The sequence below is a fragment of the Limanda limanda genome, chromosome 20 (genome assembly GCF_963576545.1).
Source record: "Limanda limanda chromosome 20, fLimLim1.1, whole genome shotgun sequence".
Lineage (NCBI taxonomy): Eukaryota > Metazoa > Chordata > Actinopteri > Pleuronectiformes > Pleuronectidae > Limanda > Limanda limanda.
In genome coordinates, this window is record NC_083655.1 from 5,244,817 (window position 1) to 5,259,559 (window position 14,743).

The 14,743-nt window shown below is 41.2% G+C and overlaps 2 protein-coding genes across 3 annotated transcripts; both read right to left on the reverse strand.

Moving 5' to 3' along the window:
- Window positions 1–3,753: 3,753 nt before the first annotated feature.
- On the reverse strand, window positions 3,754–7,157 carry klhl40b (kelch-like family member 40b). Of its 2 annotated transcripts, none has more exons than XM_061093959.1 (6): window positions 6,027–7,157; window positions 5,372–5,532; window positions 5,191–5,298; window positions 4,914–5,099; window positions 4,219–4,368; window positions 3,754–3,865 (listed from the first exon to the last, which is right to left on the reverse strand). In XM_061093959.1, exons 1-6 carry the CDS (start codon window positions 7,155–7,157, stop codon window positions 3,754–3,756), a joined length of 1,848 nt encoding a protein of 615 aa, XP_060949942.1. The 2 variants fall into 2 exon arrangements, with proteins under 2 accessions (XP_060949942.1, XP_060949943.1); XM_061093960.1 differs by having other exon boundaries at window positions 3,754–3,855; window positions 4,215–4,368; window positions 6,027–7,148.
- A 1,965-nt stretch (window positions 7,158–9,122) lies between these two features.
- Window positions 9,123–14,146, reverse strand: hhatlb (hedgehog acyltransferase like, b). Its single transcript, XM_061093962.1, has 11 exons — window positions 14,041–14,146; window positions 12,838–12,905; window positions 12,621–12,734; window positions 11,456–11,650; window positions 11,122–11,331; window positions 10,517–10,688; window positions 10,236–10,380; window positions 10,110–10,145; window positions 9,821–10,022; window positions 9,439–9,580; window positions 9,123–9,346 (listed from the first exon to the last, which is right to left on the reverse strand). The coding sequence occupies exons 1-11, from the start codon at window positions 14,144–14,146 to the stop codon at window positions 9,123–9,125; spliced, it is 1,614 nt and encodes a 537-aa protein (XP_060949945.1).
- Between the last annotated feature and the right edge of the window lie 597 nt (window positions 14,147–14,743).

Here is a 14,743-nt window from a genome sequence, read left to right on the forward strand (position 1 = left end):
GGGGACATGTATGCACATGCGAGATGGAAAGAAGAAAGCACAGATGTGTCACGGTGGAAATGTTTAAATCCAAAGGCATACATTTTACATTTAAATGTACCAGGTGGATTTTGATGCTTATGAATTATTAACAAATTGATTACAAATCAGTGATTTTCTCTGTATCATTTGTTTCAGATGTTACAGTTAGTAAGTTGCAGGCCTTGACCTGACTTGTGCTTTGTCTCCTTGAATAACCTTGAGGATGATTTGCTGTGCGGGGACATCCTGCACTGAGGACGACTGAGCTGTAACAACTCAGTTATGTGCCACTGTGCCACTAAAAAGGCGTTTCTGAGTATCGACCTGTTCTTGCACTGTGCTCCTCTTTAAGTATTTGTGACTCCTCCCTAAGGATGCATTCAATGCAGCTTCAGCTGTTTGTGGTTTGTTTGTTCCCTGATCACAACCACACATGAGACTGTTATGTTTCGGGATGATGTAAAGTGCAAAGGTAGCCGTCATTTGCCAAATTGATAAATGGGAAAGATTCAATGATTATTGTGAGCACTTTATAATCCAGCTCAGCTGGTTGGTTTCGAAGGCTGATGCAGTAGCACTTATTTGAATTTTTAAAAAGCTGATGATAGTATTGTTTTTTTATTTTATAATTTTTTTTTTTTTTTATATTTCCATGGCAGATGATTATAGGAAGTTTCAAAAGTGCAGTTTCTGCCAAACTTGTGTTCCTGGCAGGTGCTGAGTCCTCTGAAATAACATTTCAACCAAAGGGAAAAAACGTGTTTGTTCAGACCCTGTTAAAACAATACATCTTAATGCCTGTACCTGATCGAAATAATGTTACACCAGAATCTATTAAGTTATGTGCTTCCAAACCAAATGATGCAGTGTTAATCAGCTGCTGTTCTGATAAATCAAACAAACAGCGTTATATTCATCATTTTGAAAACGACTCTGAGCAGATTATCTGTTTCTTTACTGGACAAGATTCATCTGATAAATGGGGTTGTGTGTTAACAATTTGGTAAAAATGTAATTTGATTTAAACATGTCGAGTGTATAGCACTGTATCAAGGGGAAGTTCAGAGACTGACCTGTCTTTGAAAGTCTAAATCCAGCCTAGAAAGCAGCATTTGCCTGTTAATCCTTTGTCTTGGATTATTTAGTTTCTTAAATCTTCCCAAAAAATCCAGCTGCAAAGGAGAGAAAAAAACCTGTGACATCAGTAAAGCAAATGGTTTATAGAAACACTTTGTGTGGGTGTTTTTTAAATACAGTTTTTAAAAGTTAAATGGCAGTAAACCTCAGATTCTAGTTAGTGATAAAGGAGATTTTGCACAGTGTTTAGGATTCCTAGATTCAAGGCAGGTAGGTTTTTATGTCTTTTAATTAGCCAAAGTCCCCGAGCAGCCAAAGGCTTGCGTTAAATGAGGCAAAGGTGGACCTCCTCTTGTCCTTAAATGAGGGCCTGTCAGTGATTGAGTGGCTGCCTACAGCATCATACTGACTGTGCATTCTGTGTCGCACCCAAGGAAAATGTTCGTAACATAATAAAAGCGTTGAGAACAGCAGGTATTTCAAACCAGAGCGTTTGTCGAAAAAGGAATTTCTTCTGTGGCCTTCAGCTTCCGAAAAAAATATAACATGCCTCTGAAAATGATGAAGATAAAGCAAGAATTTGTTGAAATGTATTGAAAAGTTTCCTTCTCTTTAGAAAAGAATTGTGGAATAGGAACAGCTTGTGTTTGTTTGTTTTTGTTTTACCATATTTTGGGCAAATGTACGGAGCCACAAAACTGACAATGTTTATCAAATGAGTCAAAAATATAATGGAATACATCAATACATCATATTAAGAAAAATCATGCACTGTCATTAAATTGGCATGCAGTGTAACAAAGTCAATTAGTCATTGACAGAAAAATTATCTGTGACTATTTTGGAGATTGAAAGTTTGGAGTCATAGTCTGTGAACAGTATGTTCGGATTTAAAAATGTTTGTATGATTTATGTAAGATTTGCAAGTTTTAGTTTTGTTTATAGACAGAAAGTAATCTGAGACCTGGTATTAACGTCCCTTTCAGTCCAATTGCAAGTGGACGTCTCTAGAAACAGGTGTGAATGCATCCTGGGCCTTTTTCAGAATAAAGTCCGACCTTTTAAAGTAGCATTAGCTGTAGTGGCTGGTGTAGTTTAATGACAAAACCGAGCTTCAGCTTGGTAGCTTGCAGTCAAAGCTTGTGTTCACTGTGTTTAACCATTAGTGATAATTAACTAGCATTAGAGGTCCAGTGTGGAAGATTTAGGTGAAAGGGTTCTATCGGCATATAAAACAATCCTAGTATTGATTTCACCAGTGTGTTTAAACTGTACAAATTGTTGTTTTCTTTACCCTAGAACGGGCCCTTTGTATTTAAATACTTTGTTTACATCAGGCCGCCATGTTTTTTTACTGTAGCCCAGACTGGACAAACTAAACATCTTTTGCGTTTTTATGAAAGCTGAAGGCTTCCACAGGTTCTCTTACATGTTTGTGAGTGGGAGGTATTCAGCTGCAACATGCAAATTAACCACTAGATGTCACTAAATTCTGCACACTAAACCTTTAAGTTAAGTTTTAACAAACACAAACCCAGGACCAGTCACTGCTTTGAACAAACATGAACGTTTCATTTCATGTATAAAAAGGAGAGAGCCTGAAACATAAACTGTTGGAAACACTACGGCTAAAATTTTGTATGTTTTGATGTATTTTTGACTCATCTGAAAATATTTGACCATATTTGGTCAGTTGCTGGGCTGACACAAGAAAGTGAACTTGTGTTGTTGGTTATTTTGCATATGAACGTTTGGTTTAAACTTTTCTTGAACAGTGACGTCAAACCTCTTATTGGCAAAGTTATATATGATGATCCTTACCGTAGGCAACAACACAGTAGACAATTCAAAGATGTATTCTCCACATACCCTCCACGTTTCCCATACTTTGCAGTTGTGTTAAAGACATCTTAATGTGTACTGTCATTTGCTGATTCTCCACTTTATAATGTAAACACTAAGTCTTAGTTAACTCTGGTGTACAAAGACCATGTGTAAGCAGTAGTCGTCAAGTTCAGCTATATTAAAATACTAAAAACAGAACAAGGACAGTAGTGTCTAGGGGTGCTAATAACATTAGACTGTATTTTCTGTCTTTTCTTGTATTCTTGACTAGTGTCTACCGTCTGTAACACAGCAGAGCGTAATGAAATCATTTCAATATTAAACAGTATAGATATATTATTGCAAATGTGGATGTGTGCTGTGTTTTTGTTTCTGCAAGTAGAAAGTGAAATTGTTGACTTTGCTGCCATCTGTTGGTGAATGCATGGCCTCTTTTCCATGTTTATCAAGACAAATGTTTGGTAGATTAGTTTAATATGTCAATTTTATTCCATCCAGTGCAAAACATTTCAGCAGAACCACACATTGTTTACAGTTCTACATACTGAATCATTTGCTGAATCACATAAAAAAAATTATAAATTTAAAAAAAAGAAAATTGTCCATGACAAGAATCGGGCCACAATCAAAAACTGGAGCAGTGTTATATAAAATAAAAACAAACACCGAACACACAAGCTGATTCATGACACGCTTGCTCGTGTTGGATGTCATCATGACCTTGGGTGTGACTCTTCCTGTCCTTGGACTGTGCAACTGCTGTGGACTGTAGCATTGATTTCTCCCGTCAAACAGGAAGCGACGGCGGTTTCACATCTTGGTGAGACGCAGCGTGTTGAGGCGGACCCCCAGGACAGTGGCCCCCGAAGCGTATTGGATCTCTCTGAGGATCCCGTTCCATTTCTTCTCTGACTCATTGTACCTGACGAGGTCGATAGGAATTCATTTGTTGTAAAATGCAATGTTAGGACAGATTGGTTTTTATTTAAGGTGTCACAGTGGGATTTTTTTTTTGTGTGTAAAAATATAAACTGAACACTACAGACCACAATCTCCATAAGAATTATGTTTCAAGTACTCAAAATATTTGAGACATTAGATTGATTTCAACATGCAGGTTTATGTTACAGATTGAAGAGTATAGCAGGTGATTCTTTTTTAGCTTCGGTAGTGAAATCAAAGTGTAAATATTATATTTGAAGGATACATATTTCAAGTATAATCCCCTGCATGGATGTGCAGATTAAAAGAACTGTGTCTCTGACTGTGACCCACCTCCAGACGTCGTTCATCTCTTTGGGAACCAGCTCCTCGCTGTCCTCCAGAGGCATCATCGCAAAACCTCCCACAGCGTACAGCGTCCCAGCCAAAGACACCAGGTTCAGGGAGCTGCGTTCCTGGAGAAACGGTACGAAGTCTGACCACCTGGAAAGTGAAAACACGTAAACAGAGTCAGTGGATGAGAATCCAAGTGAGGGAAATAGGATAATTAAGAAACTACAAATAAAGTACAAGTAAAAGTTACTGAAAGAAATGGGAACATAAAAAAGTTGGAGTTCTTAGTGTGACTTTCCCTTTCTTTTGGAATTTGCAAAATGCCGAGTCTTCACTGTGTAATATTTATCTATCACATTCATCATTTCCCTTTAAGACAATACAATAACTATAATGTTTATCATACCACTTAAATAGACTGTACAATATTCCGTATTCAACATTATTCATCATACTTGTCTGTATCTATTTCTTTTCTTGTTGTGTTCACTTGGAGAACTTATATTTTGAATATATGGTGGCTTATTTTTTATATTTGTATCTTTTCCTTTTGTAAATCTTTGTAACAGGCACAAGTTGGTAAGACAATCCCCATGTTTTTACCAGTCGTGACTTCATGAGTATGATTAAGCTGCTGTATGAGACATCCACGTTCACCTGGGTCAGCCATGTTGACGTGTGTTGGATGAACTTACTTGTTGGAGGCGATGTCGAACACCTCCACAGTGTCTGTCAGGCCGTCGTCCGTGACTCCTGCTGCCACGAAGATTTTGTTGTTATGAACGGTGGCTCCGAATAAGGAGCGGGCGGTCTTCATGGGTGGCAGCTCCTTCCATTCAAATTTCTTGGCATCATATGCACAAATCTTGTTTAGACAGTTCCTGTTCATGAGAGAGAGAACTGAGGTTTGTCTTTTATCTGACTTTTATTTAAGGGGGTAAATGTTAATGAGATAATTAATGAACCCCTCACTTGTCGTCCCCCTTTCCTCCGATCACATAGACGAGATCATTGTGGGATATCGTCGCATGTCCATAAACTGGGTACGGGATTGGCTCAGATTCACCCCATTTAAAAGATCTGTAAATGTAAAATACTGTATTTTAGGATTTAACTAAATTCATCGAGGGTTTGTTTTATAACTGGCACTCACATTCTGTCGTAGACCAGAACTGAGTCCATGGTGTGCTCCTGCTCCTTCAGCTCCCTCCCTCCCAACACGAAGATGCAGTTCTCCGCCTCGGCCAGTCCGAACAGGAAGCGGGGAGACGGGAGAGGAGGCATCGCCAGCCAATCGGCACTCACCGGGTCGTACTGAGGTCACAGGGGGCAAACATCTGAGCATGGCTTATAAACATGAACACATGCATCTGGAAGTGGTACATGTGCAAACTCGTTATATACTCATCTTGAGACCTTTTAACATCAACTTTTCTCTTATGTTTCCTAAAAAACAACAATATTGACGACAGTATCACATATATATATATATTGAGTTTCAGCCTATTTAGTAAAGCTTTAACAAGAGTTTTCAGATTACCGCATTTGTACGGCTCACAATTTAGTTTTCTTTTAAACTTCAGGTAAATTACAAATAAAGTTTTGCGGATTTGAGCAAATCCTGGTTAGTACTAATGAGGTTTTTACTGCAACCATTTTTATTTCATCGTACTTTAAATGTTAAGCGATGAGAGTAAAACTTCACACCCTATTACTTCATCAATCCATTCATTTTGATATTTATATATATCAAGATAGTAGTTTATTTAACTGCATCTTCTCTTCAATCAACTCTTTATCTCTCGTACCTGCAGGAAGTAGGAGCACAGTGGATCCTCCTTGTTCTGCTCGTCCAGGAACAATCCTCCCGCCACAAACACCTGGTTCTCCCTGGTGACCAGGCTGGTGTGGTTCTTGGGGATCTGTGTGGAGAGCGATGCTACGAAGCAGTCGTTCCCTGACGGATCGTACGCCACCGCCCCCGCGTCGTTCACCATCAGGATCAAGTTCCTGACAAACATGCCAAACCTCAGGTTATCATTCAGGATGCCAGGGAGAAGACCTTCCTCCTCCTCCTCTTCCTCTTTAACCTCCCCCTCTCCATCTTTCTCTGCTTCACCACTTTCCTTCTTGATTTTTTTAACCTCTGGCATTTTCCCAGCGTGAGCATCCTTAACCAGCTGCACCTTCTCCTGCAGTTCAGCATTTGAAGAGATCAGCGTGTTCTTCTCCACTTTTTCTATCAGGTAATCCGCTTTGACCAGACGCAAACGAACACAGTCCAGCAAACCCGGCAGCTCCTTCTCTCTGTTCACTACGTCCTGAGAAACCCAGTTCATCACAGTCTCGAACACGGCCTCCTCTGTCTCTACGTTCAGGTTGTCGTTGGCCAAAATTGCTGCCAGCTCACTGGGGAGCAGCTGGAGGAAGTCCTCGTCCCTGGAGATGAGCTGGAATCGCTCGCAGGCGTAGTTCCGGGCAGAGACCGCCAGCCTGGGGCACTCCAGCATCAGGCCGAGTCGGAAGATCGCCAGACAGTTGCTGAGACTCAAGCGCTTTTGTAGGAAAGAGACGCACACGGTGAATATGGAGGGAATCTGGTAAACGTTGGCCACGGCGAAGATGTCCTGGACGTTTTGCTCTGTCACGTTGATCTTCGAGGTGTACAGGTACTTGAGGATCAGCCCCATGACACCAGGCTCCACATCCTCCAGGACGATCTCCTTCTTTTTGCTCTCGTCCAGGTCGGACAGGAAGATGGAGCGGAAGTACGAGCTGCAGGCGCACAGGACCAGCCGGTGGCAGGGGAACTCCTTGTCTTTAATCTTCAGCACACAGTCGACCAGCTTGTCGTTCTCCAGCAACTCGAACAGGCCGTCCTGGAGCAGCGTCTGCTGGTACACCCTGGGCTCGTCCATGGGGTTCATGGGTAAAGCCATCTCGACAGGCAGGTGAGCGCGAGGAGCCTTTCAGGGGCTGCGAACAAACAAAGAGTGGAGCTTCTTGGACGTTTGGTTTCTAGCCTGGAAAGAGGATTTAGAGGCACAGTCAGTCTATTATTAGCTCCCACCAGCTGAACACGGGGGCAGCCCACTTCCTCAGCTGTCCAGACCCTTCAACCCAGCTCCCAACTGGTCGGTTATTCATAGACTGGGTGCTCGCTGTGGAGCTATGAGCTTCATTATGGAACATGAAACGTAATATCCCTGCTTCAGCCTCCCTGTCCATCCCCTGATCTCAGGACCATCCGCCCACTCGCAGACAGCTGACAATTAAACGGGGAGGGAGAGGCTGGGTGCAATATGCAGCTTCACCACTAGATGTCACTAAATCCAACACACTGAACCCTTTAAACTGCTGAGCTGGTGCTTTTCACTGCCTTGGCTGTCCTTCAAACAAACAGTTGATAAAATGTCCCTGATTGCGACATAGATACTGAGAAATAATTATAAACTGAATTTATTTAATTCATTATCTAAATTTGAAGGGCTGTTTCCACATTTGGTTTCTAACTATGTTGTCCCTCAATAAAAAGAAAGAAAGGATGAAGATAAAAGCAGATTATTTTAGTCTCTTACCTTTAACATCAAGATAAAAAAGACAATTCTAATCAAAGACAAATACCATATCCAACAACTTACTTGGTTACTAATAATAACAATACTGTAGAACAATTCACATCTTCATATATATATATATATTAAACCCTATATGACGGCCAAAAATACTAAATGGAACACATCTGAGATTTAGAGAAAGAAGTCATTATGTTATTTTTCTTACAAATGACCCTAATACTCTATCAGGGGCAAATATGGAAGTTACAAATACTCATTGTGATATCAGAATTGAATTACTACAATAAATCATTAAAATAAATTAAAGTATTGGAGGATTTAAAGAGATATATAGATAACATTTTCCCAACCTTTTTTTAATTATATATACACTTTAAGATTATTTATGGTAAAGAGAAATTACAAAATAGTCAGATTTTCGTCTTTACTTAACAAAATACGTAGCTGCTCTGTTTTTACTTCACAGGGGAGAAGTGTTCCTGCTGCATAAACACTTTCCATAATACAACTTGACGTCATCTCATCCTCTAAGCCCTTTGGAGTCTCGAGCTAAAATAACTTCAATGACTTCATCAAGGTTGTTCCCTCAGACTGTGGAAAGGTCCTTTAGAGCCACAAAGACTCAACACACCTGCAGTGTTCATGCACGGCTCACTGCAAACTAACTGATCTTCATGTGTAAAATCTCTGGTGTGGTCCAGTGAAAGCAGCGTCCCCCTGTCGGATTGATAAAACCCATGTGCAGCATTGAAATCAGGGTAAAAACTGAATTTCTGATCTTCGCACGGCATTAAATATCTTTGACTACTCATTGTTCAGGCCTCGGGCAGTGACGCGGCACAAGTGTGACCACAGCTGCTCCAACTGGACGCTCTTCAAATCTGTTTCCAGCGTGGAGGCGCAAAACAAACTGCTGATGTAATCCTGCAGAAATACCTCACACCCACGACCACACGACCAGACACTGACTCAGATGGTGTTAACAGCTTCTCTGGGTCATTCGTATTCAAACAGATCCAGTTGAAAGGTCAGAAGAGACACAAAACACGACAAATCATGGTTTATTTTTGTTTATTAATCCCAAATGCAGCTTTTTCAGATCTTATTTAATTTAGTTTTAACTTCCCTACGGTGTTGTCGACCAGTTTAAGATTACAAGATATCAAATGTGATTGTCTTTCATCAATATTATTTTTTATCACTTTAAGTTATAAATACAGCGAAAATGATGGCAAACATATTTACAGTTAAAGTTGTTTGACCCTTCTAAACTTTAATAATACTGTTGGCTGCTACATCCTTCATTGTCTGACGACCATCAAATATCTACTCTGCTTTTTCCTTGCTGGGATCAGCGACGGGCTGAGCAGCGGCAGGTGCGGCTGCAGCGCTGGTCAGGGTGGTGGTGGTGGAGGTGGTGGTGGTAGGAGCTGGGGCCGGAGGAAGAGGATCAGGATCATCGATGAGTGCCTGCCTCCTTTCTCTCTCCTTTATCACTTGAATCAGGCAGTAGGTCATGAACATGACAATGATGGTGGTTATGGGGAAACCTGTGAAGGAGAGAGACGCACAGATTGGTTATTGAAAGAGCCGGTGGGTGAAATTAAACTTTCAGCGAATAAAAAAAAAAAAAAAGAATCACCTTTGAGAAGCAGACGTTTGGCGACTAATTTGGCGAAGTCCAAACTGTTCAGTGCCAGGATGTTGAACAGGACGATGCACCAGAAGTTAAAAGTATTGGCGACGGCTCTGATCCTGCGGGACATTGCTTCTGTCATCGCCATCTGTACAATACATAAAACAAATAATGAACTAACACATAAAATATATTTGAGAGATGAGGACCATGTGAAGAAAGTTGTTTAATCCTGTTTGATCCAACTTTTAAAGATCAAAAAACATTTCTCTCTGTAGGTAATTACCTCCCTGCTGCCAGGATTATTACTGGATCAACAAACCTCTTTAATCTTTTTCGTGAACTAAATTAATATAATGTCAATCTTCCCCCTGATATATGACCCCACCTCAAAAGAAGCGAAAGGCTCCATGGAGAAGAACTTGGCCGTCCACAGCTCAAAGTTGAGGCCGAAGCAGTTGAAGAAGGCCCAGAGCAGCACCACCTGGCAGGGGCCGAGCCAGAGCGCCGTGACCCCGAAGGTGCACAGCGTCGCCACCAGCTCCTCCACCACGTTGTCGTGCTTCCCCCCCAGGGGATCGTACACATACCTGTGGACAGCAAGACGTATCACAATGTCCAAACGTCACAGGAGAAACAACACTTTCATTATAAATCATTCTCTGAGGGACACTCACTTGCACAGCCAGTCATTGATTCCTCTGTCAAAGTGGCTACGAAAAGGAAAATGAAAGATCAGGTTTAGTGTTAATATTATATCACGAGTGTAATGAACCGGTTCAAGCTGTGTATTCTGAACTCACGTCTCAGCGAACATATAGAGCATAGTGATGCATTTTGGCGGCTTGGGAGGATCCAGATGATCCAGTCTGGAAACGGTGCTGATGACTCCGAACATGACAGCAGCTTTCACCCAGTCATACACCAAGTTAAAGTACGCCAGGCCCACTGGAAACGATGGAAACAAATCAGTCCTGCATTCCTTTTACACATAGAATAGCGAACACGAGGGAAAATGTGTTCACTTGTGGGGAAAAATACAGTTTAATTCACTTTGAATATATTTCCAGGAAGTGTTTCAGACCTAGAGCCCAGTCAGAGAGGCGTTTGAGCAGCTTCATGTCGGCGGGGATGGTGAGGATGTACATGAAGTGGAAGAGGACGTCCACTCCGATGATCACCCCCAGGTGGATCAGGCCCTGCTGACTGATGTTCCACATTTCCCACTCCTTCCTGGTCAGAGCTGACTTGTTGGCCTGCAGGGGGCAGCAGACACATGTCTCAACCATACAGTCTATGGTCTCAACTCACCTGCAACCTATAGAGATAACTCAAAGTGTATATGTTACAGATAAGATCGAGGGAAGGTTTAATTGTATTAATTATTATGTTTATTAACTGACCAGAAGAGAACCTGTCAATTATAGATCTGGAAACATTGAAGCCTCCTCTAGAACAGTTGTTCCCAAACTAGGGATTCCCTGAGGGGGTCATGAGGCTCTGACTAGGGGGTCCTAAGATTATTTTCCAAAAATTTGATAAAATATGTAAATCAAATGGGGGAATCCATCACAATCTGGTGAACTTGGATCATAAATAAACATTGTTTTGTTCTATGGGAAAACGAGCTGAATCAGTTGTGAGCTGCAGACTGACTGGGATGAGTAATGAGGCCTTAGATTGACTTACTTGAATATGAAATTTGTCAAAGGTCATGATGGGCCCGAAATAGAAGAAGGGGAGGTAGAAGTTGTACTTGAGCAGCTCCAGGATGCTGTAGTTTCCATCTTTCCTTTCACAGTTCTCCAGCGCAAAGCTCATACAGCGCATGATGGTGAACCCACAACCTCCGTAGAAGAGAACGTGGCGCAGCTCAAAGTCGCCGTACACAAACCCAGCCTGTGAAACAAGGGCGACGGAGAATAAAGACAAGAACCAGGTGCTTTTTCTCTTTTTTTTAAATGTTTCATCAGCTGTTCCCTCATGTGTCCTCTCTTCTCCAGATGTGTGTGCAGCGCTTCACCTGCCAGGACACGAAGGGCTCACACTTGAACGTGGCGAGGGTACAGAGACCAGCGGCGAAGCAGAGCCAGCGGATCTTCACCAGGGAGATGCTGTAGAGCAGGATGCAGTGGGACAGGGTGAGGGTCACGTAGGTCCAGCCCATACTGGTCCACACGGCCAGGACTCCATACACCATGTACACCAAGGACCTGTACTGTGAGGGGGGAGAAAGCACACGTCTCTAAATCAGTCCAGTGATGCAGATTGGGAATTTGTCCGAGAAAATCTGAACTGTTTCTGTTTTTAGCCAGAAGAACTGAAAAGTGCCCCCTTGAGGCCAGTTTATCATACGGCCATGTTTTCTTTATGAACAACAAGGGGTTCATAAATTTGTACAACATCAGAATATCCAGTTTATCGTAGTGTCCTTGCAATTATTCTTTAAAAAAAATGTAATACACCCAGTGATATTCACAATTAAAAGAGAATGATGAAGTAAACAATAAGCTCATGTTTCTCCATATAGAATTTTAAACATATAGGTAAGTTACATCTCTAGTAATTCTACGAACGTCCATCTTTTCTGTAATAAAAATAATAACTACTCGCTATGACTGAGCCAATAAGAAAAGCAAAAACTGATTTCACTGATGTTTTAATTTGGAATTTGGAGCATTAAAGAATATTGTCTATGATTTAAATACAAATTCCGCTTCCATTTCATTGAATTTTCCTTATTTTCCATGATTTAAGTGTTTTCAATGACCAGGTTATTCACATTTCTTTGTAATAATCAGTGCAGAAAAAGTGACAAAACAGTTTGAAAGAAATGTGATATAACTGGTCTTGTTAAATATGGAGCTACATTTCGTTTTTTTGCTCCGCCTCTTTCATTCTTCAGCTACACTCTCATTCCTGCATTTGCTCGGTTTTTCTTTCCACCTGATCCCGTTCATCATCTGCTCTTTAGCTCATGATGTTAAAAGCCACTTGTGTGAATTGTGGCAAAGTGGATTTCAAATCAAACTTGCAAGATAACATTATAGTGTGAGATGAATTCATTATGGCAAATGACATGGTCGTCTCCTCCACCTCATTTTATAGTGGTTCAGTTCTTTCCCTCTTTTACCTCATCATCTCTTCTTAGAAGCTCAATAAATGCATCATTTCATCCTGAGAAGCACCTGAGGAGCCAGCATGGAGCAGATCTTGGAGAACAGCACGTGACCCGACAGGGCGAACAGGATGTGAGCTCTGAACGTGGAAAACCACATCATCCACTCGAAATCAGCTGTTTCCTGCAGAGTGGTCAGAAACAGAAAAGTCAAAGTTTGAAACAGAACAAAAATGTTTAAAAAAAATAAAAAATCTTCCTCATTTAAAATGTGAATGGTCTCTCACCATTTTCCTCCCAAAATAGTACCATCCTGGTTTCACGCTGGTTTTGAATGACTTCCTGTTTGCGTTGGCTGGAATATGAAAAAGACAAAATAAGATGAGAGGAATTTATTGTAGATTTAATGAATGATATTTGACTGGAAACTATATTGTGCTGAGTGGCTGAAACAAACAAGGCACACACACATTAACATGTTCTGTCACTGGACTTTAAGAATCGTCTTGTCCTTGAGTCCATGTGTTGTTACAGTGACAGTGAGACACACAATATGCAGCAGCAACACAGGACCTATTTTCTTCCTCTGGTCTGTGTGTATTAATACTACTGACACTTGATCTCTCTGTGGTCTGCATAGCTCTTCACTCACACAGTGACCCAGCCCCTGTACTGTTTGCACACTGCATATTGTGCTGTCTGTGTGTGATTGTACAACAGGAGGATTGAGCTCTAACTAAACAAGTTAAACTAACGCTCCTTGTTTTTTCGATGTGTAGTAGATTTGTCGCTCTCGTCTACATTTGGAGCGTTGAGGATTACAACCCAACAATACAACTTCAGGCAATGATGGGGCAGCTCTGGCCTCCTTGTGGCCCAGACAAACATCTGAGCCTGCAGTGGCCCAAAACAAGTTTTCTATGTGGGCTCAGTTATGATGTTATCCTCACAAAATCTGGACGGTATTTAATATCAGATCAATTTGAACTTTTCTCATAACGTAGTTTGTGAAAAATTTGAAAATTCCTGTTTCTTTCTTGGATTACATAAAAAATAATTGACAATGTGGACAGTATGTTAAGGTGGAAGACAGCTCCAACAAAATAAATATAAATGTTTATTTTACCTGGCGCATGTGTTGTTTTATGAGGCATCTGTTGTTTTGTTTCCTGTGTTGATATGAAGTAAAAATCGACAAAAAATTGACAACAAAGCTCGGCTCTGCATCATCCTGAGCACAGGTTTAAAACACGTGTGCAGGTGTTCTGGGCTCTCGTGATTAGATTAAAGGCAAGTACTAAAATACTTTTATGTTATTTCTCTGTTGACCTCTTCAGAATAAATTGGCAGCCTTTTAATAAAGCTTCAGCACAAGTGGTTTGACTCCAAGACAGACTAATCAGCTACACAAGAATGATGTGCTGGTGCTGTGTGTGTTTGTGTGTGTGTGTGCTCAGCGTGTGTGTGTGTGTGTGCCTCCTGGTACTCACAGCTGGACACCTCAAAGATCCAGCCGGCCGCCCAGAACATGGCCAGACACAGCACCGTGTTGTAGAAGTAGATCTCATATTTGGGAAGAGCGGATTTGATTCCCATGGTGACGGAGGCAGGAAGAAGCTGTGAAGCTCCTGAACACAACGACAGCAACTACAGTTCAAACAGGTTTTACAGCTGAGATGACAGCTCGTCCCCATGGTCACCTGCTGCACCTGTTCATATTTCTCATTCTTACACTTACAACATCAGGAGAGAGGGGCCATTACGGTAACCATGGTGACCCATTATAAAGGACCTGAACCTGCAGCTGTTTGCTTTAAAATGAAGAAGTGCAACTTTAATACTTCATTGTTCAAAAGTAAAATAAAAGACGTTGACTTCCTGTGATGGTGAGAGCACATACACTTCAAGTCCAGTACTTGTACTTTACACAATGAAATCTTATCATTATTTCTTTATTTCACACTCACATATCAAACATTTAGCAATTTTACCGACTGAAGGACCTAAATGATGATGCAAACTTCTCAACCACGTGGCATACTTTATTTACACACTCCACCCACACGTGAACAAACACAAATGAACTAACTTAAAGGGTCTAGTTTTGCCGCTCAGTCCTTTCTGGGTTTGTGTCTCTGTGAGTCTGAGAGTGTCCTTCAGTCCCGTGGGTCTGACTTCCTGAGTGTTTCCCAT

What these genes read in the sequence shown, in the direction of transcription:
- klhl40b (XM_061093959.1), bottom strand. Translation starts at nt 7,157, where the DNA reads ATGGCTTTACCCATGAACCCCATGGACGAGCCCAGGGTGTACCAGCAG. An exon ending in TGTGCTCCTACTTCCTGCAG is followed by an intron (nt 5,533 to 6,026) that starts GTACGAGAGATA and finishes CTGTGACCTCAG; the next exon opens with TACGACCCGGTGAGTGCCGA. An exon ending in GGAGGAAAGGGGGACGACAA is followed by an intron (nt 5,100 to 5,190) that starts GTGAGGGGTTCA and finishes TCTCATGAACAG; the next exon opens with GAACTGTCTAAACAAGATTT.
- hhatlb (XM_061093962.1), bottom strand. Translation starts at nt 14,146, where the DNA reads ATGGGAATCAAATCCGCTCTTCCCAAATATGAGATCTACTTCTACAAC. An exon ending in ACTATTTTGGGAGGAAAATG is followed by an intron (nt 12,735 to 12,837) that starts GTGAGAGACCAT and finishes ACCACTCTGCAG; the next exon opens with GAAACAGCTGATTTCGAGTG. An exon ending in CTCTATATGTTCGCTGAGAC is followed by an intron (nt 10,146 to 10,235) that starts GTGAGTTCAGAA and finishes TCCTTTTCGTAG; the next exon opens with CCACTTTGACAGAGGAATCA.